This window comes from Narcine bancroftii, chromosome 7 (genome assembly GCF_036971445.1).
Source record: "Narcine bancroftii isolate sNarBan1 chromosome 7, sNarBan1.hap1, whole genome shotgun sequence".
In the NCBI taxonomy this organism is placed as follows: domain Eukaryota; kingdom Metazoa; phylum Chordata; class Chondrichthyes; order Torpediniformes; family Narcinidae; genus Narcine; species Narcine bancroftii.
In genome coordinates this window covers 15706541-15731619 of record NC_091475.1, presented here as the reverse complement: position 1 = coordinate 15731619, position 25079 = coordinate 15706541, and the positions used below count along the sequence as shown (strand labels likewise).

The following is a 25079-nucleotide window of genomic DNA, read 5'->3' as shown; positions in this document are numbered from 1 at the left end:
TCCTTCCAGCAATGGCTTTAGGTTGTGGTCCACAAACCAGGATTGGAGTCGAGAGGATAGATTTATTTCCTTTTTCTTAACCCTGTCAATTTTGTGCACTTCAATTCTGCTTTTTTCACTTGCCATTGGCCCATTTGTATAACTCAGAGAGACACTCAACCATTTTGCCTGCTCTGGATCTTTGAAACAGCTAATAATTAATTATATCATGTTGCCTGTAATTTTTCTCCTAAACAAAGATTGAATGATGGAACATTTTCCAAAAGGAGACCAATCATCCCATGACACAACAACAAACCAAGCTTATCTTGCCTTTCGGCAGCAGGTCAGCAGGCCTGCAGTTTACATCTAGGTGGCTTAAATGTCAGGACCTCTGCTTCTACTACCCTTTCAGGCAATAAATTCATGCCCTCCACCCTAATCCAGTCCATAGTTACATGGGCTTTGGTAAGGCATTTGTCAAGGCTCTTCATGGTAGCTGCTTCAGGAGATTAAGACACATGGGATCAAAGATGACTTTGTAGATTAGAATCAAAATTGGCTTGGCAATAGAAGATAGAAGGTGGCAGCGAGGTGTTTGTCTGACTGGAGGTCTGTGTCCACTGGTGTTTCACAGGGATCATTGCTGGAACATCTGATATTTGTGATGTGAATAAATGATTTGGATAGACTGATCAGTAAGCTTGGACGTGACAATAATCAGTGGAGTTGCTGGGTCCAATGTTGGGTCACAAAGGTCCAGTGCAGAGCTGACATGGGCACAATTGAATGGCTACTAGTTTGTGGTATGTGTAGATGAAATTTCCTTTTGGTAATGTACTCAATCTGCCCTCACCACCTCCGAAGGCAGTGAGAGGAGCTTCTCACTCAACAGCAGTATCCCTAATACCTGTAATGCTTGTATTTTCTAAGGTCAATGTGTCATAGCAAATTTGTGTAAACTTATACATGGAGGTACAGTAGTGGAATTCAAAATGTGTTTTAAACTAGCTTGAGTTTGATGCAGTCAGTCTAAATGGATAGTCCACTATTCTTCAAAGAGGCCAGCTTTGTGACAGCTCATTATTTTGGGCATGGACAAACCTGCTAAGGACACATCCAAAATAATGAAACATAAATAATGTACTTCATCGTGGCATTACTAGTAACTAAGTCATTGCTGTGGGTACAATTTTTTTCCCCAAATGATGAATTACTTATCAGTGGAATCAAGCATTTAAACTTGCCTTTCAACAAAATTGTCCTCTTTAAAATGTGCAACATATCTTGAGAAGTAGTTAATTCAGTAGTTAATAGATGGGGTGAGGTGGATGAAGCATTAAAGTCTGCAGTGATTGTTGCTGGAGGAACTCAGCAGATCTTGCAGGATTCATTGGAGGTAAAGATAAAGGAACTGCTCACATCAACCATATTACTGACAATTTGGGCCTGAGTCCTCTTGTTAGTGACTGATTTTATCGAGAAATATTCTTGGCGCTGCCAACACGCTCAGTTGCAACTTTTCAAAGTCACAAGTGCAGGGGGAGGGGGTAGCAGCTGTTTTATATGCAGAAAGAATAATCCCAGAAGTGGTAATGGAAAGGAGTCATTAAAAGGCCCCATTTCTGTGAATCAGTTGACCAAATGTTAGAGAAACTTGGGAAGGAGATTACATACACTCCATCAGACATATATTTACTCACAAAGATTTGACAAGCAAAGACTGAAGTAGGGGAATCAGCAAACAGAGGACATTAAGGTGGGGGTGGGGGAAAGATTTAACAGGATCCTGAGGGGTAACTTTTTGTTTTACAAGGGTGGTAAGTAAATGGAGGAGGTGGTTTCGGCAATGTTTCAGGAAAAAAAAAATTGCAGATGCAAGAATAAGGTGGGTTTAGAGGGATATGGGCCAAACATTGGCATTTGGTACATTTTAGTTGGCATGGACTTTGGATGGAGCCTTGGATACCTTGCCAGTGAAGTCAGTCCTCATGTAGAAACCTTCCATTGTGATGAGAATAAAAGTACTACAGCTTCACCCTTGCTCCCTCACTGACTCCAAACATTTTATACAAGATAACACTCAACAACACCCATCTCCTGTCCGTGAAGACCAAAGCCAATTTTAGTCAAAAAAATTATAAAACCGTACAACATAGTCATTTGCCCATTTGTTCCTGTCCCAGATCTTTGGGGGGGGGGGGTGGAAACAATCCAGGTTGATCCTATTTCTGTTCTTTCCTTTGGGCCTTCACTTTGGTTCCTTATCAAGTAAGCAACTAATTTATATTTTAAATTGTTTGTTTCCAAATACGGGCATGAGAATTTTCTGTGTTTTTTAAATCCAGTTTCGAATGATTGCCTCATTCAGGAGCTCAGATTGGGGCCCCATCAATCTTTTCACTGTGAGCAGTGGGGGCCTTGGGTTCCTGGTGGTCAGCAGTGGGGACCTTTGGTGGGGAGGTGTCAGTGATCGACAATGGCGAGCATTGTTTCTTTGAAAGTCAAGAACAAGGTGGAATAAAGCAGCAAACACACCATTAAAGTAACAAAAAGGCATGGAGAAGGGAAAGAATAAATTGAGAAATCACTGCAAGAATAGACATTTTCAAAGTCAATAAAAATGTCATTAGTATACAGTGACAGTCACATTATTTTGTGATGTCCATTTTTACTTTCAAATGTAATAAAGGAGGCTTAAAACTGGTATTTTTTGTTTGAAAATTTTCAATAATTTTCCAAAGGAGGAAGCTGCCCCCCCAAATCCCCCCCCCCCCCCCCGCAAGAGGCATTGCACCCCATTGACCCCCGCTGTACACCTTGCGCAAGCACTCGGCTCTTTTCCTCTTTTTGACCTCACTCACATGCCTGCTAGGATATCTGATGTTAAGACCAGAGACCAGACTTTACAAGAATGCATAGCTCAGCTATTTTCTCCCTATAAACATCAATTCCATTATATTGATCTTCATTGAACCGCAAGTTTATAATAAGCTCATTGATTCATTGTGCAGCTGTATTTTGTAATGGTAAAATATTTTCAATGCACAGAAAGCAAAAATATTTGTATATGTTGGACTGCAATTTATTTTCCTTTTGCAAGACACAATCTACTGGCACTTCTTCCAATATAATCAAGAATCAAGCCCTCAGAGCGGCTTATTTTTCTTGTAACAAATGAATCAGCCCAATGTGCATCAACCACTCCTTTGGACTCTTCCTTATGCCGAGGTTCCTGACATCTAATTATGATCTCCCTTCCATCTTTTAGTCCCAATAAACACGGTTTAGAAGGTCGTCCTTTCTGGTTCCTGAGCCCCAATGGCATGACATTTACTGCGTAAAATTAATTTTAATAAAAATATGACCTGCTTTGCACAATGAATGTGCTTTATCCAGGCCCAAACAGCTGTTCAATGCTCCTGTCCAATCTGCTCGACCAGCAGGGAGTACTGCCAGCTCTTTGCCTGTCATCTGGGAGTAGTGGCTCTCATATCTTGCAGCACTTCCATTGAGACTTGGAGTATCCTCAGTTCCTCCCTGCGCAGGGCTGCCACCAACTGCAGCTGCTCCAAAATCTCAGCTCTATCGTCTGTTAGTTTGGAAAACTAAAAACAGGGAGGCAAAAAAAAAAACACGGCTGTAAAACATCTTGGGAACCTAGTTAAGGACTCTTATTTTTGCACTTTGACATTTTTTCTCTCTGTATCACACAGTCAATTTGTTTACATTTCTTATTTGTTAAAATGTGCACGTTGAGTACTTTTGTTGCACTACCAATAAATGGGGTAATTCTGCCTCACCTGCAGGACAAAGAATCTCAGGGTTGTATGTGATGTCATGTATGTACTCTGACAATAAATCTGAAATTGGATACTGAGAAAATCCAATCAACCCTGGAATCAGGAACTGGTAACACAGCAGGCTAAAGAAACAAGAATGGCAGATGCTGGAATCTTGAGCAAATAAAGGGCAACAAACCAAAACATAGATTGTCCATCTCTCTTCATGGATGCTGCATGACAAGGTAAACCCCTCCAGGATCTCAGAGTGGGAGGGGGGGGTGGGATTTGATCTATCATGTTAATCTCAAGTCCCAGTTCTTGATCCATATCCCTTCAGCTTATGACTCTTCACGTTCTCCTCCAGATATAATTTAAATGTGGTTAGGCATTTATGTCTTAGGTGCTCTGTATAAGGGATTACTTAAGATGGTATGGGAGTGGGGAAAAAAAGGTTGAGAACCACTGGCTTAAATAGATATCCTCTGGTACTTGCTCTTGTCTCCCTGGTTAAAAAAAAAAGGTGCCCCTCAATCTTTCCATTGAGTCTTCTCTCATCACTCCATAGAGAAAGACACTAGCTCGGGCAACCTTGCTTATATGCTCTCCTTAATAGGGAAACATTTTAAAGGTAAAGGTTCCATTATTGTCATGTAACATACATGAAATCATCTTTAACTTTGTCTACCACAAGGAAGACAGAGTTGCCACTTTATCCAGCACCCCTCACAGGGGTGAAGCTCCAGCAAGGAATGAACTCACAACCCCTGTGTTACAAGACCAGTACTCTAGCCACTGAACTATCAGAGTCTCTGATAGTTTTAACAAACTTAAAGCAGTGGTTCTCAACCTTTTTATTCCACTTACATACCACCTTAAGTAATGCCTTAATAATCTACGCCACGTGCTCTGTGGTTAGTAAGGGATTACTTAAGGTGGTATGTGAGTGGGGAAAAATGGTTCAGACATCTGCCTCCAGTTCCCCTTCAAGCAGTGAATTCCCATTCCTCTAACCCATTGGTTTTCAAATTCCCCCCAAAAAATTCAGCACATTGCACCTGAAGTATTCCTTATGCCATAAGTGATCTGTGATTGGTAAGGAAATGCTTAAGGTGGGATGTGAGTGGGAAGGCAAGGTTGAGAATCACTGCTCTAGACCCAATTGTTACTGAAATATTTTGCTTGAGAAAATTTATCATTGGCCCATTTCCTTTGGAGTTATGAAACCGTGCACATAACGAGTCAATTAGGTACAATTAAAGCAGTGGTTTTCAAACTTTTTCTTTCCAGTCACATACCACCTTAAGCAATCCCTTACTAATCGCAGAGCACTTATTGTTTAGGGATTGCTTAAAGTGGAATGCGAGTTTAGCGGGGCAGTTTGAAAATCCCTGCATCCTATCAATTAACAATTTACGCCTCTTAGTTACTAAACTCTCAAAGGAAAATAGATCCTTGCAAAGTGCTCTCTTGATTTTAAACATCCATCAGAAACTGAGCACAAGATAGGAGCATTTAAGAAGCATTTATACCTGAATATGCAGCGAATAGAGGGATGTGAATCACAGACAAGCGGCAGGGTTTTGGTTTAATTTGATATCGTGCAGCACAGACGCTGTGTGCCGAAGGGCCTGTTTGCTCTGCTGTATTCTGTGACCAAATAATCCAATCAACATTCTGCAGGTTGTCTCCCCACTCAACCTCAAGACAGCAAGTCTGAAACTGTAAGCGAATGGGCTTTGTCAAATGCCGAAATGGTAATTCCGTTGGCCTCGCTTAGTCCAAAAGGGTCGAATCACAAAACAAAGAATTTGTTAATTTTGCAGGCTTTTCTTATTTTAAAAAAATCCTTCTGGCATTTTGTCAGCTTCATTTGCAATCTGATCAGAAAAAGATAGTCGAAACTTTTGCCATTTTTGTTGGGAGCATTCAGAACTGTGTGATACCAATATGCCTCTGGTCATAATCCTGCTGTTACTTCCTGGATTTGACACAGAAACAGCAGGCAGAACATCAACAACATGAACATTTTTCTTCACTCAGTTTGGCCCAGGCCAATGGCTCCAGTCATTTTTTTTTTGCAATTGAACAATTCCCTGTATTATTTTTCCTCCACTAATTCTGGCAGTCCCTGCTATCCTTGTATTGTCTCTGCTTCTAGTCAACAGTTATGCTGCATTTGCCTTTGGGATTCCGTCAGCGTAATTAGAACAGGCGGCTGAGAGGCACAAAGCATTCATTCTCCTTTCAATGGTTATCAGGAGGAGTACTCTTTGCACCACTCACATTCAAAAAGAGGAAGGACAGGCATTTAGAAACAAGGATACTGGCTTTAATCTACACTGGAGAACCTTCATTTCACTGAAGTTCCAAACAAGCAGAGCCCAATACCAATTTACTTCAATTAAAACAGAGAACCCAGGTATCCCTTAGTAAAAAATTTTCATGTCATTTAGAGATTCAGCTCAATAACAGGCCCTTCTGGCCCACGAGCCCAAATGCATCAATTAACCTGCAAACCCTGTACGTATTTGGAGGGTGGTAGGAAACTGGAGGAGGGCCATGTGGTCACGTGGAGAACGTACAAACTACTTACAGACAATGCCAGAATCGAACCAGCGTCACTGCCGCTATAAAAGCATTGAGCTAACTACTACACTCATCATGTTGCCATAGCACAGTGGTTTTCAAACTTTTTCTTTCCACTCACATACCACTTGAAGTAATCCCTTACTAATCACAGAGCACCTATGGTGTGGGGATTGCTTCAGGAATGGGAGTGGAAAGAAAAAGTTTAAAAATCACTGCCTGGGCAGCGACATCTTCTTGCCGCTCCTGAAACTAACCAACATTGGAGAAGCTGGATTTTTCTTTTCTTTTTTTTAAATTGTGTATTGTTACGTGTACGGGGATACAGTGGAAGAACTTTGTTTTGTGTGCTATCCAGGCAGCCATTCTAATAGATAGAACAGAAAGTAGCGGAAGGCACAGGGTACAAAATAAAAGTGCAAGGTAGAGTGTTAAAGAGAAGAGTAGTTTAAAAAAAGTATGTCAGCAGGAAATAAACAGCCAAAATCCAATTTCCACGTGAAATACTGCAAATTACACTTCTGAAAGCTCTTCTTTATCAGATCTTTTCTCCAGCTCTCTAACTCCTTCCCTCTCCAGTCACAGACCTATCCCTCCTCCCCCTGTTTGCTGCTGAGCCCTTTTATCCACCATTTACCTCCTGTTTATGGGACCGTGCTCCTCCCCCTGCCCCTCCACCCCATCATTTTATTCAGACGGCTACCTACATTTTGCTCATACCTTGATGAAGGGCTTAGGCCTGAAACATTGGTTATGTATCTTTGATTTTCCAAAATATATTTATTCACCATCAAAAAACGTGGTAGATTGTGCACCTATTCTTTTTTTTTAAAACAGAGAAACACAAATGCTTACATACACCCTCAGATACACACCCAGAACCCCCCCCCCCGACCACCTTGACAGCCTTGCCGACAGTATAATTGGGATATTATCAATTAAACTGGCACAGCTGTCTCACAATTAGTCTTTTATTTTGAAAGCGCTTGTAATCCAGAGAAATAGTGCAATAAAGGGTTGCCATTTAAGGGCAAATTTTCCGGTGGACCCTCTTAATGTGTGTTTGATTTTCTCCAGTTTAATAAAGAAACTGATATCCTTAATCCATTGTGCAGTAGAGGGACCCCTATCGGACTTCCAGTGTTACAAGGTTAGACGTTTGGCTAATGGAGATGTAAATGGTATCGCATTTTTCTGCAGGGGAATTAGGGAGTTGACAGAGATTCCAAATATTGCAGTCAACGGGCAGGGTTGCAAATTGATTTTAAATATTTTGGATAGTGTGCTAAAGACCCTGCTCCATAACCCTTGTATGATTATCTTTGCTGTATAAAGGACACTGTTTGACCTGCTGAGTTTCTCCAGCATTGTGTTTTCACTTCAACCATGGTGTCTGCAGACTTCTGTGTTTTACTCCTCTCCTATTCGTTTCAGTTTCTTCCTTCTTAATGCTTACTCGTTTGAGGGAGTGACTTTATGCATTTGCTCATTGCACAGATTGGAAATTTGCCCTTCAGATGATTAACTAAAGCCAGGCGAGGCTGGATCTGTGGACAGATGGCTCTGAGATTCAAGAACAAGAGTTGCCATGGATTAGGAGATGGAGAGAAAACACAAAGGAAGGCAGGAGAGACCAACTGACAAAAGAGGAAGACAAAGAGGGATCATAAAAGGATGAGTGAAGAACACAAAGTAGCTCTAGAGAAATTACTAACAAAAAAAACACTTCTGAAAGCTCTTCTTTATCAGATCTTTTCTCCAGCTCTCTAACTCCTTCCCTCTCCAGTCACAGACCTATCCCTCCTCCCCCTGTTTGCTGCTGAGCCCTTTTATCCACCATTTACCTCCTGTTTATGGGACCGTGCTCCTCCCCCTGCCCCTCAGAATACATTGTTTTCTGAATTATTTCAGTTTTGTAATTTTTTTGTTAGATTCAGATTTCAGATTTATTGTCAGGAGTACATACGCCACATCACATAATGGCCCTGGGATTCTTTTTCCTGTGGGCAAGGCAGAATGACCACTTATTGGTATTGCACAAACTGTGCATAATGTACATGTAAACAAATAAAGAAATGTGAAGAGATAAATAAACAAACTGACAGAGAGAATTTAAAAAGTAAATAAAATGCAAAGAGTCCTTCAATGAGGTCCCTCGTTGAGGAGTCTGATGGTGGAGGGGGAGCAGCTGTTCCTGAACCTGGTGATGCGTGTTTTGTGGCACCTAGACCTCTTTGCTGATGGTAGCAGTGAGAATAGAGCTGGGTGGTGTGGATCCTTGATGAGTGCTGCTGGTCTCCAGTCATTCCCTGTGGATTAAGATGTATTATCAGAGTTCTTTCTTTGGCTTGGCTTCGCGGACGAAGATTTATGGAGGGGGTAAAAAGTCCACGTCAGCTGCAGGCTCGTTTGTGGCTGACCAGTCCGATGCGGGACAGGCAGACACGATTGCAGCGGTTGCAAGGGAAAATTGGTTGGTTGGGGTTGGGTGTTGGGTTTTTCCTCCTTTGCCTTTTGTCAGTGAGGTGGGCTCTGCGGTCTTCTTCAAAGGAGGCTGCTGCCCGCCAAACTGTGAGGCGCCAAGATGCACGGTTTGAGGCGTTATCAGCCCACTGGCGGTGGTCAATGTGGCAGGCACCAAGAGATTTCTTTAGGCAGTCCTTGTACCTTTTCTTTGGTGCACCTCTGTCACGGTGGCCAGTGGAGAGCTCGCCATATAATACGATCTTGGGAAGGCGATGGTCCTCCATTCTGGAGACGTGACCCATCCAGCGCAGCTGGATCTTCAGCAGCGTGGACTCGATGCTGTCGACCTCTGCCATCTCGAGTACCTCGACGTTAGGGGTGTGAGCGCTCCAATGGATGTTGAGGATGGAGCGGAGACAACGCTGGTGGAAGCATTCTAGGAGCCGTAGGTGGTGCCGGTAGAGGACCCATGATTCAGAGTACATGCATGGCATCACATACAACCCTGGGATGGTGGGGAGGGTTTAGCCTGTGATGGTCTTGGCTGTGTCCACCTCCTTTTAAATTGTCCATTACAATTTAATCATAAATATTGCCAAAAGGCAAAAATAATTTTTTAAAAACAGATGCATTTTTCACTTGATCTCCTGGGTGTCATTGTCTGGTCTTAGTACAAACCCTAGGACAGATTGCTAGCCTGCGTAAAGTTATTGAGAGTCGGAGCCCAGCCAGAATGTCTGAGGAGGGGGAAGAGAATAGCGTGAGAAAGGAATTGGGATGGGATTCTTGATCTTAGTCCAGCCAACCATCAGCATCAGGGCATATGTTGGGCACTGCAAGAACAAAATCCAGTTAAGTAGAGATGCCCAATTAACAAAATGTTCAAATGCAAGGCAATGTAGGAAACAAGCCAAGTGGGGCATTTGCTCTGGGATAGTGAACAGACTAAATATCACGGCAGTTAAAGGAATACATGGAACGCTGCCGTCAGAGAGCAGCACATCATCGTCAAGAATCCGCGCCTCCCATAACATGCTCTGTTCTTGCTGCTGCCATCGGGAAAGATGTATAGGTTCCACAAGACTCGTACCACCAGTTTCATGAACAATTGTTACCCCTCCACTGTCAGATTCAATCAGAGACTCATTTAAGGACCCTCACTTGGCACATTTTTTATTATTGAATATTTATTTTCTGTACTTGCACTTCCTTCTTGTTCACATTTCTCTCTTTTGCACACACGCACACACATCTTTTCTTGACCACAAATTTATTTTGCACTACTGGTAAGTAGAAATTCTACCTAGCCAACAGGAAAGTAATCTCAGGGTTGGATGTGATGTCATGTATGTACTCTGGCAACAAATCTGAACTTTGAACGTGAATTTTGAACAGCTGCAATGGTTTCGGGTCCATTCAAAGCAGCTGAGAAGTGATCCCACTTTCTAATTATTGTTCTGCTTCTTTGAAGTCTCAGATAGGTTCACAGTGCCTGTTTGTAGACCCGTGAGGCTCATGGAACAAGGTTGGAGAGATTCGCCATCACTGGGCAGGAAATTGTGTACAAAAGTTGGAACAGTGGGATACAGCTGTACAAGGCATTGGTGACACTGCACTTGAAATGCTATGCAGCTCTGGTCACCCAGCTATAGGAAGGGAGTCAATAAATTGGATGGAAAATCGAGGATATTCAGCAGGGACTGGCGGGGGGGTGGGGGGGGGGGCGGTGGAGGTGGTGCTTGAGTGACAGAAAGGTAAAATAAGCTGATTCTATCTCTGTCGCTCGAATACAAATTACAGAGGGAGGTAGAAAAGGCATACAAATGGGCAATGTTACAATAGTTATGGGGATTTCACTCTGCAGGTTGCTAGGGAAAAACCAGATCCTAAAATAAGATATTTATGGAATGCCTGCAGGACAGCTTTTTACAGCAGGTAGTGACTGAGCCAACTAGGGAAAAGAAAAGTTTGGATTGTGTGTTGTGCACTGGACCAGATTTGATAAAGGGGCTTTGGGTAAATGAATCTTTAGGAGGCAGTAGAATTCACCCTGCAGTATGAGAGGGAGAAACTAAAACCAGAAGTATCAGTATACCAGTGGAATAAAGGGGACTACAGAGGTATGAGAGAGGAGCCAGCCAAAGTTGATTGGAAAGCCAGGAATGATGTAGAGCAGCAATGGCCGAGGTTTGAGCTTTACTCCACAAGGCACAGGACACATTCATCCCAAGGATGAAGAAGTGTTCTAGAGGGAGATGAGGCAACTGTGACTGACAAGGCAAGTGAAAGACATCAAAAGGCGTACAATATAGCCAAAATTAGTGGGAAGCTAGACAATTGGGATACATTTAAAGGCCAAAATAGCAATAAGGAGAGAACAGATGAAGTGCCAAGGTAAGCCGGCCAGTAACATAAAAAAGGATGTGGTAAGTTTTTTCATGTATATAAAGAGCAAATAAGTGGTAAAGGTGGATATTGAAGCACAGTAAAATTATGCTGGGGACCTAGTAAGGGGAGGGGGGGCAAAAAAATTGCAGGAAAACGCAATCAGTATGTTACAAGGGTTACATGGGACACCAGCAATATTGCAGAAATTCTACACCGTCAATAACTATTACTAAGGAGAAGGTGCTGGGGAAGTTGGAAAGTCTGAAGGTGATTCTTAAAGAGGTAGCCAAGGAGATTGCAGAGGCTTTGGCAGTGATCTTTCAAGAATCACTGGATTCCAGAGTGATACCGGTGGACTGGAAAGTTGCAAACGTCACTCCTCTTTAATAAGGGAAGGGAAGCAAAACAAAAGGCAGGGAATAAGGAACCAACTTTGCTGGTTGGCAAGATGTCAGAATCTATTATTAAGGATAAGGCATAAGGTAAAATATGCAGAGGTCAGCATAGTTTCCTGAAGGGGAAACTTGCCTGACAAATGTGTTAGAATTCTTTGAGAAAATAACAGGAAATACAGACAAAGTTGGATGCTGTTTACTTGAAATTTCAGAAAGTCTTTGATAAGGTGCCTCACATGAGGCTATTAATAAGTAAGTCCCATGCCAATACAGTCCATTGGCTGACTGGCAGAAGGCAGAGAGTGAAAATAAAGGGGCCTTTTCCGGTTGGCAGCCAGTGACCAGAAGTGTTACGCAGGGCTCAGTGCTGGGGTGGCTTTGTTTCACGTTGTACGTCAATGATGTGGATGACAGAACATATATTTTCTGGCCATTTGGGGTGGGGGGGGGGGGAAGACAGGTAGTGTTGAGGAAATTGAGTCTGCAGAAAGACTTAAACAGGTGAAGATATTGACAAGGTATGGCAGATGGAGTTCAATGCAAAGAAGAATGCATCTGGTCCAGCCAGGTGCTGAAAACCTATGCTGATCAAATGGACAATGTTTTTACAGATATCTTCAACATCTCACTACAATAGGGCATGAAACCACCTGTTTCAAACAAGTCTTTATTGTATGGGTGCCCAAGAAGATTGTGGAATTCTGCCTAAATGGCTACTGACCAGTGGCAATCATATCCACAGTGATTGAGAGGCTAAAGTTGAGGCATATCAGCTCCTGCCTGAGCAGCAACATAGATCCATTCCAATTTGCCTACAGCGGCATCTCACTGGCTCTACTCAAAGCCCTGGAGTACCTGGACAGCATCTTATTTATCACTGAATTTTTTTTACATTTGCAGAGTTCGTTTACATTTCTTTCTTTGCTTTTATTTCTCTCTTTTTTTGTGTATGTATATTTTCCTTGAGTACAGTTTACACTACTGCTAAGTTGAAATTCTGCCTGGCCTGCAGGAAAAAGAATCTCAGGGTTGTTTGTGAAGTCATGTATATACTCTGACAATAAATTTGAACTGCATTGATCATGCATTTTAGTGAAAGGAATAAAGGTAGACTATTTTCTAAATGGGCATCAATTTCAGAAATCGGAGGTGCAGAGTGACTTGGGAGTCCTCGTTCAAGATTCCCTGAGGTTTACTTGCAGATAGAGTTAATACTAAGGAAGGCACATGCAATACTAACATTAATTTTAAGAGAGAGAGCGGATCAAGGCTGAGATGCAATGCTGAGGTTTTACAAGGCACTGGTCAGACCACACTGCAAGCAGTTTTGGGCTTCTTATCTAAGGATGATTTGGAGAGGGACCAAAGGAAGTTCATGAAAATGATCCCTGGAATGAAGCAGTTGGGATATGAGAAGTGTTTGATGGCTCTACGACTGTACCCGATGAAGTTCATAAGAGGTGGGAATCTCATTAAAACATCGAATACTGAAAGGCCTGGACCTAGAAAGGATGCTTCGTCTGATGGGGGAGTCTGGGACCAGAGGGAACTGCCTCAGAATATAAAAATGCCCCTTTAGAATAGAGATAAGGAGGAATTTCTTGGCCCAGAGGGTGATGAACCTATGGAATTTGTTACTATGGATAGCTGTGGAGGACAAATCATTGGGTACATTTAAGAAAGAGATAGATTGATTCTTGATTAGGAAGGGAATCAAGGGTTACAGGGAGAAGGCAGGAAAATGGGGCTGTAAAGGACAGTAAATCAGCCACGATGGAATTGTGGGGCCTAATTCTGCTCCTATGTCTCATGACCTTGTGAGCTGTATAGAAACGTGGATGAGACAAGGATGCAGACAGGCTGGTGGAGTTGGGTGACCCGTGCGACTGTGGTGTCTAACAACACATCAAGGCAACATCAAGAGGAGAGTGCAACTCTTAAATGACATGGGTATAGAGATCAGAAATAAAAGTACATAAGTCATTGAAAGTAGCAGGGCAGGAAACATGGTTACAAGAAAGATCAGGATATTGGATCCAAGGCTTCATAAATGGAGGCACAGAGTACAAGAAAGGCATGCTGAAGTAAAACACAATGCTGGAGAAACTCAGCAGGTCAGTGACCTATATATAGCAAAGGTAAAGATACATGACCAACGTTTCGTTCTTGACCCCTTCATCAAGGTATGAGCAAAATGTATTTAAGCACCTGAACCAAATTATAGGGGGGGGTGGTGGGTGCAGGGGGCAGGTGGAGGAGGACCACAGGCCCATGGGCAGGGGGTAATAAGTGGAGGGGAGGGATGGCACAACAGCAAACAGGGAGAGGGTTGAGTGGCTCTGAGAATGGAGAAGGAATGGGGTGGAGAGCTGGAGGAAAGAAGACAGAGGGATGGAGAAGAGAGGGAGAATGGGGAGTAGGCTAGCAGAAACTGGAGAAATCGAGGTTAACACCATCCAACGGAGAGTGCCCAGACAGAATATTAAGTGTTGCTTCTCCATTGTATGGGTAGCTTTGGTCATGAGCTCATTGACGGACAGTGGGGTGCAGAATTGAAATGATTGGCCACTGGGATGAAGCTTTATTAAACACTGGTTTGGCCACAACTAATGTATTCTGTCCAAATAATGGGCATCACACTTTGGGAAAAATGCAAAGCTTTGGAAGGAATGTAGAAGAGATTTTGGGGATGAGGAACTAGTTAGGCTGACAAGCAGGAGAAGAGCTTGAAAGGGGAGGCGATGGAGGCAACAGTATCATGATGGGTCTGAAGAGAATAGTCAGGGAACAAATGTTCCCACTGGTGGAAAGGCTAGCCCTGCAGTCAGAACAAAGGTCGTTGGTGGAAGAATTTAGAGCAATATCAGGAGAAACAGTGAATGATTGGGATCTGGAATGTATTACTGGAGGCAGGTTCAATTGCACCATATGAAAAACAAGAGCCAAAAATGTACTTGAAAAGGAAAAGGGAGAAAAAAAAAACACCAGGCCTTGGGGAGGGAGTGGGATTAGCTGATCTGAGGGACCAAATCCCTCATTCCTTCATACAATCCTTCTGTGATTCTGATCCATCACCTTGTCTGACAGGGTACTTTTGTGTAAATATCCAAGTATTTTTAAACATGTTAAATTATCCTTAAAAAAACATATTTCCTTCCAACACACTCGTCTCTTGGGAGGAATCAGCATCAGAAAATTATACATTTCTTACATGTTCAATCATCCAGATGCCTGCAAAAACCAGACTGTTTAAAACAGTAACCAGAGCCTTACAGTGCAGGGATCACCTTTTGACTCATCGTGAATCTCCTCTTTGAAACAGCTATTCAATTAACTACAGTTTTTCCCTCTAGCCATGCAAATTTTTAATCTTCAACCATATAGTTTATTACCTTTTAAATGTCACTTTTGAAATGTTTCCCCCACCCCCTAAGGCAATACATTCCATGTCATAAAAGAGAGCATAAAAAGTCTCCCTCCAGATTCTTTGTCAACTGTACATTTTGGCTATTAGCCCACCACCACATGAATGCAATTCCTATTTCATTTTTTTTTAAATCAACCACACCATTATTTTAAAGGCATTTCAATAAAATGTTCCCTATCGTTTTTTTATTCATGGGAAACCAATCCCAGCTTCTCAAATATCTCCATCTATCCAATCCCTTGTCTCTCAATTAACACTGATAAATCTATGCACTCATTTCAAGATCTCAAGTTCGTTTATTTTCATCTGACTGTACTTATACAATACACCTAGATGAAACAGCGATTCTCTGGAGCACCGCGTCCACACAGACACACACAATACTCCGCAAATAATAATCACAATTTTACAGAAAATTATAATATAAAATAAATACATATATTTCAGAATAATTTAGATGTGTCATTTATATAACATCCAAGAACAGGATACCGTTCATCAATCTCGCAACCTGCGCGAAGAAGCTGTTTCCCAGCCTGGCAGTGAAGTCCCCAGAATTGGTTCTTGTACCTCACGTAATTAGAGCCTTTGGCTCACAATGTTCCGGTGCGCTAAAGGGATGAAACTTATTTGCTCTTTTTTTTCTTTTAGGAAAACTGATTAGCTAGCATGCTTGGTCTTTGGTGGTGGTAGACTGCCAGACATTCCAGACTATCCTGGTTATCTGGAATTCAAGTAACCAGTAGTCTCAAACAATGGGCAAAAAAAAAATAAAAAATAAGTAAAAAATATGAAAGTTTAAAATTGGCACGCCTAGCAGTCAATTTGCCAATCCATCCAACATGCAATTTCAAGCCATCAGAAAATTTACTTATCCGGCATCTACCAATCACCTTAGATGCTGGATACTAGGGAATTTACTGTATATTCATTCCCCAATACACTTTTAGTTTTTTTTGTGATGTCGCAGTATTATAATAAACAGGGGACCTGGTGAGTTTCAGATAACCGCTGGGACCAGAGACCCAGTGGGTTTCAGGGGCCTTGGGAGTCTCAGGGGAGTGAGGGAACCAATGAACTTTGAGCAAGCGTGGGAAAGATTACATAGTCAACGAGAGTGTGTGTGTGTGGGTGTGTGTGTGTATCTATATTAGATGTATATGGGTTCACACAACATTGAGGGCTGAAGGGCCTGAACTGTGCTGTAAAGTTCTATGTACAAACCCCTGGCATCCGACACCTATGAGATTGGTAGTTGCCATACAAGTGAAATTTCCAGTTGCTTGAGATTGAGTGTTGAGTGGATTGACGGTCAAACAGCAAATCGCACCAATTTTAAAATTACCTTTTTTTTAACCTATTTATTTACTGCCTTTTTTTTGGCCAGTTGCTTGAGGCTGCCAGTTACTTGCATTCTGGATCACAGGGATTTTACTGTATTTAAAATTCTCACGCGGGGTAAACATCAAACTAAAACACTCACTTGTTGCATCGCTTTCTGGTTTTCATTCATAAGATGGAGACAGAGCCTTTCTGCAAACTGTAAACTGCTCCTCTCATTTTCATCAGATACATACAGTCCAAGTGAGATGTTCTTTCTCAGGGAACTACAGGGAAAAAAAAACAATGATTCAGCTTTGTCTCTTGTCTCAAAGTTTCACACCTTACCCCTCCATTACACTCCAGGCCCTGGAAGGTTTGCAATTGCATTTGTTCTTGGGATAGCATCAATCCAAGCAAATTTCCAGTCCTTTTGGTCTTGCAATGGTAACAGTGTTGAGCCTTCTCCTTGAATCTTTGTATTGGCACTGCTCCCAGAAGTTAGTTAGGAATTGCCATGATATTTGCAGAGTGATGCAGAAGGAGTGAAACTTGGGAATATAAGTGGCATGGTTAGCACAGCGGTTGGCAAAATGCTGTTTTAGCACCAGCGTCCCGGATTCTAAATCAGTACTGTCTGTAAGGAGTTTGTATATTTTTCCCGTGCCTGCGTGGGTTTTCCCCATGGGCTCCCGTTTCCTCCCACCATTCAGAAATGTACCGGGGGTGTAGGTCAATTGGGTGTAATTGGACAGCAGGGGCTCATGGGCCAGCTCTACGTCTAAATTTAAAAATTCAGTTGAAGGAGATCATGGTTCCAGGTTCAAGACCTTCTCCAGAGACTTAAGGAATCCTTACCAACTATCTGGTGCAGAACAGAGTATCAATGTTATGGTGAAATCTTCAAGCAAGGTAAAGTCTGCTCTCACTGATGAGCAGACAAGATGTCGGGCACTCCTTCATCGGCAGAGGGGGAAATGACTCCCATCGTCCTGGCTAATATTTCCCTCAATCAGTACACCATGAAAATAAACTTTTTTTTGAGCCCTCGTTCTCTTTGTTTTGCACATTTTAGTTTATTTGACACATTGTAACTCGCAGTGGGAAGAGTTCTTCTGCAAGCAGTCTAACAAGTCCTATCTAATGTACATACAGCCGTATAAGAGTACAATCACAGGCTGCAGGATTACAATGGGGGGGGATTAATTAGTGCCAACCAAGGGGCAGCATGAGATCTCCATTATGGGGTTCATTCAGGAGCCTGATGGCAGCGGGGAAGAAACTTTCTTTAAATCTGCTTGTTCTCAATTTCACCCTCTTCTTCTTCCCAACTGCTGACTGCTCTACTTTCAACATTTTAAAAGATTTTCATCCACAAACCAGTTTTTGGCTTTTTAAAGGCACTACAGAAATGCTGATCTTTTCCCTCTGATCTAATAACACTGAGCCACGATTCCTTGATGCCCTTAAAGGCCAATCTCTCTCCTCTTTTGTGTGACTACGAAAAGCCTCACATTCAGATCACCAGTCTGTCAATGGCTCCCAAGATGCTATGCCCCCAAAAGAAGTCCGTTACAGATCCTAAGGAACAGTAGAGCTGGGTGTGAACTTCGAGTCCTGCTGGTGAAGTTTGCAAATGCTCCTCAACAGTGCATGCATTTCCACTGGTTGCTCTGGTCTGGTCCCACATCCCAACACTGGTATGGCGATTGTAAGTTATCCCAAGGGTCAGAGTGCAAATGAATTGAAGAGGAATTGATGGGCACATGAGAGAGCAGAGGTCAATTCTACCCTCTTCCCTTGGGTGTGACCAAGTGTCCAGTACTAGGAGCATTGCCTTATGGGTCAACTCACTGGTGTGGAGGTCCTGCACTTAGTATTTATTTGCTTTAAATTCCTCTACAGGTTCTTAAACCTAATCTCATCCATGGTCTTTGGTCCTGTGGTCTCTGGATGTTAGCCTTTCCACCCAGAAGCTTTAATATTCATGCCACATTGGGTGGCATAGCCTCACTGCACCAGAGGCCAAGGTTCAGTCCTGTGTAGAGTTGGCACCTTCTCCCTGTGACCATGTCAGTTTCCTTTAGATACTCCGGTTAGCAGGTTGATTTGTCACTATAAGTGGCCCCTAATGTGCAGGAGAGAGTTAGAATCTGGGTGGGTTGATGACAATGTGGAGAGAGTAAAAAGAAAATGGGACCATTGTGGAATTAGTGGTTGATCATGGGCACGGACTTGGTGGGCCGAAAGGTCTGTTTTCATGCTGCTTCTCTCCAAGACTTCACAATGCCCCAATTCCCAGCACCTGTCATTCTGGCCCCTGATTCCTAGCTCCAGAACAGACTGTGAAATCCTTTGAATTACCCACGTGAATTTTCACTCGTGTTTTACCAATCGGAGCGATTGTCCTCAGAAATCTCATCATTAAGAAAACAAAACAGAAATGGAAAAGGAGGAAAGGTAATGATGGAAAAACGGAAAGAGAAGAAAAACAAAATATAAAAGGGCTACGCTGAACTATATGACTTTAAATATTAATGGAATACATAACCAAATTAAAAGGAAGAAACTACTAAACTTAAATGAATAAATGTATTCCATTAGAAAAAATAACATATAGGTTAAGAAATAATATTGAAATATTCGAACAAGTATAGGAGCCTTACATTAAATACAATAGTGAAAACCTACCGGGGACAAACATTACCTAAGTTGATGGAAGGAGAAGGAAAGAAAAGAATGGACTCAGTAGAATTTCTGGTGTATTTTTGTTGAATGACAACATTGTCTGACTGGCTTAATGCAACCTAGATTGTATACCTTAAATGGATGAGGGGGGGGGGGGGGTGGGGGGGTGGCTTGGGAGGAGGGGGGGGGGAGAAAAAGTCACTGTATATGTGTGAAAAAGAAATAGTGTATATCATGGCTAATGTGATTTATGGTGTGAAAAATAAAAAATTTAAAAAAAAAAGAAATCTCACCATTTCTTGCATATTCTCATTGCAAAAGGTTATTACAAAATGATAGCAAACATTTCCACTTACTATTCCTCTGCTCTGAGACAAAACACTTTTAGAGCAGTCAGAAGCTTCCAAGAAGGTCCATCGTGTCCAAACGTTAAGTTTCTATAAAAACACAAGATGACCTTGGTATCAGACACGGTTATTTATGTTTGCCTTAGTTACTGGTGTTGATCTGCACTCATTCAGGCTTCACTGCAGAGTTATTCTTGCTCTTATTTCTCCCACAATAATGAAACATAAGACTGTAGAATCTAATGAGAAGAATCAAAGACTAAAAGCATCCGACTTTAAAAAATGGTTTCCCCTTCAATTCCCTTCCACCCAAGAGCACCGACTCCTTGCTGAACTGTGATGTTATCAACCTCAGTACCTCAACAAAGGGTCCAATATTGGCAGATTATTCATTTGTGGGGACATTGCTACTTGAGCCCCATTCTGTCTTAATGTGACACCTTCCCATGCACAGTACAGATTCCAGTCCAAAAACATATTTCCATACTCTGGGTTTGAAGCCAATTACAACATGGCTAACACCACAGCAAACATTATATTAGGTTCAAAAGGGGATCAGCCTGTGCTTTTATTGTTTTCATTATTCTATTGTGCTCTGAAGAGGTGGCTGCACATTTGATCCACAGTCCCAATGAATTTCCAAAGCAGGATAATCATTGCTGAGACCAGCCAGAACTTTTGACGTGAAGGAGTGGAGCTGGAGATTAGAAAGAGGCTCACACAAGAGGGCTTATTGTGCATTGTCAGTGATTGGTTGTGAAAAGCTCATGCAAGGAACCGTCAAGCTGCAGGTCAGGCACACCCTAATGTTTAGAAGCCAGCAACATTCCAGTTGCCTTGTCTGAACATTTTGAGCAACTTCGGGAAAGGATTTTATAATTCAAGTTTAAATTTAAGGACAAAACACCTCCCATTGTAGTTACTGGGAAGAGTACAGTCCAGTTCACAGAGTGATGTGATGACTCACGTCCCCAGCAGGCATACCTGACATACCTAGCAATAAACTCTTGTGCAAAAGACTCTTGCTTGTTTGAAAAGACAATCATAATGCTTGGGTGAAGCAAGGTAGGAAGCACCTTTGCGCAAGGTATACACATCACAGAGTAGATGAACTGGTTAGTTTCCATGCTGCGACAGCCATATAACCAGCCCCCTTTTAATGCCTTCTACCACACACTTGCTCTATCCTACATCCTTATGGCTGAACACAAACTTCACACTGACACTGAACTTCACCCCCTTTAAATTTTCTTCCCTTCCACTTGAAACCTTTGGCCCAACTTGTTCATTCTGATCTGAGCTTGTTCCTCTTGCCTGCATTGGCCCCATATCCCTCTAACCTTTTCTTGTCCACCTCACTATTCAAATGTTTTTTATGTGTTGTAATTGTGCCCACCTCTCCCACTTTCTTTGGCAGCTCGTTTCATCTACCCACGGCCCATTTGGATCAAAGTACAAGCTGCCACAGCGTTAATTATGTTCCATTTTTTCCAACAAGTTCAACACAAAAAGCCCTCGATTCTACCAGACAGATTTCTTACGCAGGTCCAACGACAGAGCCAAGTGAACATCAGGATCCCAGAAGACATATACCTGCCAGCTACTTTCACTTTTCCAGAAAATATTATTGTGCAATTAAAATGTGACAAAATTTATTTAGTTGCAGACAGTGATGACATTCATTGCACTCGTAGGTGAGTCACAGCCACGCCTGCACAGTGGGAAAGCATCACCACCCAAACTGCAAACAAAAAAAAAACGATTTATCCACTTCCAGCCTGAAGCATCTGCCCCACCATTTCCAGGACTGATCCCAGAAACCTGCATTTTACCAAGAGGCAATCCTCATCTCTGAAAGGCAAAGACAAAACTTCTGCTGAACATTTCACAAATCAAATCCGAATTGAATGTGGGGTTTATCACACCAAGCAACACTTGAAGTAGACTTGCCTACAACCTTTTCACTCCTTCCATGTCTGGCCTCAGATTCTTCACCTCTTAGAGCAGCCATTCAGGTCCCTACTTGCGGGGGGTGGGGCGCACAGCACATTTAACTAAAAGCCTCATTTTCTTTTTGCCTCATTTAACATAAATACTTTTTCTGTTTTTTTACGTAGTACAGAAGAAACCAAAACTTTACTGCTTCACAGGGAAAAGGCCATAAACTTGGAGCAGAGTCCTCAGAGGGTCAGAGCCAAAAAAAAAAGGTTGACCATGGCTGTAGCCCTTTTTACACTAACTAGTGGATTGGTCATTCAATGAACCAGGTAAGGAAGTTGTTTTTGCCTTTCACACTGGATCACTGTTAACCGGTTCTCTGTGTCCTTTCACACTCATCACAAGACATTCCCAGGGATAGGGGATTTTATCCTCCACTGGTGACATCTGGGTGGACCTGCCCTTAATCTTGATCAATGTATTATTATCCTGAACTTAAACAAGATTAATTATGCCTAATTATAATACAATTAAGCATAATGTTTAGCACAGTATGAGCCCTTCAGCCCCTTTTGTTATGCCAACCTATATAAACCCTTATCAATTCATAGACCATGGGAAAGTGGTATAAAATACATAGCCACACAATTTATAAAGGCCATGGGAAAGTCCTAGTGGCAATAGTGCAATATTTATAAAGACCATGGGAAAAAGCGGTGTGGACCTGTCTTCCCAGAATTCCATGCAGCAGAGAAAGGGCATGGAGCACTCATGGAGGGGTTTCTCTGCTGCATGGAATTCTGGGAGGACAGTTCCACCATCGCTCTTTCCCTCATGCTACAACTTTTCCCCGCTCCTTTAGAAATTTATATATATAGGTCGGCAAAGTTTATATCTTCTTTTTAATTTTTTTTCTTTCATGTTCCTGCACTCATGCAAAAATGCCACCTACTCTTTTCCACTAGAATTTTGCCCCAGGAACTATCAGAGAATTAACCGGTTAAGGGTCCAGTGGAAAAGGAAAACAATCAGCATGCCAGCATCAAATGACATCAAATCAAGCCGGGGACTGACGACCTCTACCCCTACTCATTTCCCCGGTGACAGCTGACGCGGGTATGCTGATTAAACCAGTAGAAAAAGGAAAAATTACATCCATTCCATTTAAAGGTAGACTCTCCAATCCCCGGGAATGAGTGTATTTAGTGGAAAAGCAGTCAGGGTCCTGGTTAAAGGTGGCCCAGCTGAAACAGCACAAACAGCTTCCTATCCCAAAACACTGAATGTCCAATTAACTGGGATGCCAGTGGAAAAAGGGCTAACGTGTCACTACTTTGTCCCTGGATAGTCCATGTCCCTTTCACATCGGGCTAATCAGCATACAGGTGTCAGTTGACACCAGGAATTATACAACCTACCTAGGTCGCATCATCTCCAGTGTGATTTTACACCTGCATGCTAATTAAGGAGCTTTCGCACTGGATCCTTAACTGGTGGATTGGCCTTCAATTACTAGGACAAGGTGCCAAATGTGAAAGGGGCTTGTGTTAGAGCTTAACTTGGATTTTTAGAATGGATCCAGTTGGGTAATGTAACTACGGATGCAGTCCCTATCAAATCTCCAGTCATGTGTCCTCTCAGAAAGTGGAGAACAGAGAAAGAGGTCATTTTTTTTCCGTCCACCACTCAACCTAATTGTGATGTACAGAATCCATAATGAGACCAAATAATTCTGTGTAGACCAAGAGGCCTGTGCCTCTCACAACTATTCACTAGCTAATCCTACCTCAGGATGGACATTACAACAAGTCTGAGCAGCTTATTGATGCATGTTATTTGCGGAATCTCCCTGTGCACAGCTTAGTCTGTCATACCTCCCATATCACAGTGAACACAGTGAGTAATGACTCACTTTGGAACATGCCAGGGTCAACACGGTCTCAACATACAGACATAGCCTCCCAAAAAATACTACACTATAGTTGTGGACACAGCCCTTCCTTACTCTATTCAACTTATTTCAACATAGATGGCCCAATACTCACTCCAAGAGACCCTTGTCCTGCAGGAATAATAATTTTCCATTCAGCAGTTTGTCTTTTGGGAAAAGGTGATGACAAAGAATATCTGAAATCCAATACCAAAAAAAAGACATTATTTTTACTTATTAAATTTCATCTTTTCATATGCTGTATATACAGTATTTTGACATACATGGTGAAAAATTGAAGTCCAATTGCAATGAGGTCTGCATTCCCCCACAACCTTGATTACTAATTGCAAAACCACCAACTGTCATAGGACAAGAAGAGTATCACAACACATTGTGAAAAGATACACATAATCTGGGGTAAAAACACAAAATGCTGGAGAAACTCAGCTGATCAAACAGTGTCCTTTATATAGTAAAGGTAAAAATACATAACCGACGTTTATACCTTCATCAAGGTATGAAAGAACGTCGGCAGGTATCCAATCAAAAGGATGGGATGGAGAGAAAGGGGGTTGGCATAGGCAGGAGATGATAGGTGGAGTAGAGAGGGAGGGATCAGCAATGATCAGGGTGAGGAGGGATGGCTAGGTGGGTGGAGGGGGGGAGAACTGAAAAAAACTGGAAAGGGGGAAGGGAAAGAAAAGGTGAGCAGGTGAAGAGAAAGCAGAGAAGTTGATGTTAATGTCATCTGGATGGAGAGTGCCCAGATGGTGGTCAGGGTGGGATGGTACACAAGGCCATGGCAGACACGCGAGTATGGGAGTGTGAATCAGAATTGAGATGGTTGGCTACTAGGAGGTCTCTGTTGTGGCGGGGGAGCAGACGTGCTCCGCAAAGTGATCTCTCAATCTGTGACCGGTCTCTCTGATGTAGAGAAGGCCACAAAGAGAGCACTGGATGCAGTAAATCAGTCCTGTGGAAATACAAGTGAAGTGTTGCTTCACATGGAAGGCCTGGACCATGGTGAGGGAGGAGGTGTGGGCACGTGTTGCAACTCCTGTGGGCATGAAGCAATCACAGAAGGAGTGGTCCCTACAGAAGGCAGAGAGGGGAGGAGAAGGAAAGATGTGTCTCATGATGGAATCCTGTAGTGTGCCAGAAACTCCAGCAGATGATGTATTCGATGCAGAGGCTGGTGGGGCGGTAGGTGAGGATGAGGGGGATTCTATGTTTGTTGCATCTGTGGGCAGAGGGGGCCAGGGCAGGTGAGCGGGAAACGAAGGGGATGCAGGTGAGGGTGAGTGGAAGCCATATTTGTGGAAGAAGGCAGCCATTTTGGAAGCCCTGAACTGGAAGACCTCATCTTGGGAACAGATGCAGTGGAGACTGAGAAATTAGGAGAAGGGAATGGAATCCTTGCAGGAGACAGGGTGCGAGGAAGTGTAGTCAAGGTAGTTGTGTGAGGGTTTGTTATCTATGTCGGTGGACGGCTCGTCTCCCGAGATGGAGACAGAGAAATCCAGAAAGGGGAGACTGTTGTCAGAGATGGAGCAGGTGAGTTTGAGAATGGGGAGGAAGTTGGATGCGACGTCGTTGAAGTGTACTTTTTTTTTAAATGGCAGCGCACAAGGTGGCAGTAGCCACTTCAGCTGATTCTATTGTTTACTTAACATTAATATTTATACGTATGTACTGTGCACATTTGTATCGTATTTCGATGTGTGTTTGCAGTGTTTTACACCGAAGACCGGAGAGCAGTGTTTCGTTAGGTTGTACTTGCACAACAGGATGGTAAATAAACTTGAACTTTAAACTTAATTCTGCCAT

The 25079-nt window shown here is 42.6% G+C and overlaps 1 protein-coding gene across 2 annotated transcripts in view; it reads right to left on the bottom strand.

The window, feature by feature from the left end:
• Positions 1 to 3042: 3042 nt before the first annotated feature.
• Positions 3043 to 25079, bottom strand: part of setd4 (SET domain containing 4) — a 36943-nt gene continuing 14906 nt past the window's right edge. For both annotated transcript variants that reach the window (XM_069888969.1, XM_069888970.1), the window contains exons 7-10: positions 23365 to 23446; positions 19391 to 19471; positions 16510 to 16633; positions 3043 to 3587 (exon numbers count right to left, since the gene is read on the bottom strand). In XM_069888969.1, the coding sequence (XP_069745070.1) occupies positions 3450 to 3587; positions 16510 to 16633; positions 19391 to 19471; positions 23365 to 23446 (425 nt within the window). In that variant the 3' untranslated portion in view covers positions 3043 to 3449. The remainder of the gene's footprint in view (positions 3588 to 16509; positions 16634 to 19390; positions 19472 to 23364; positions 23447 to 25079) is intronic.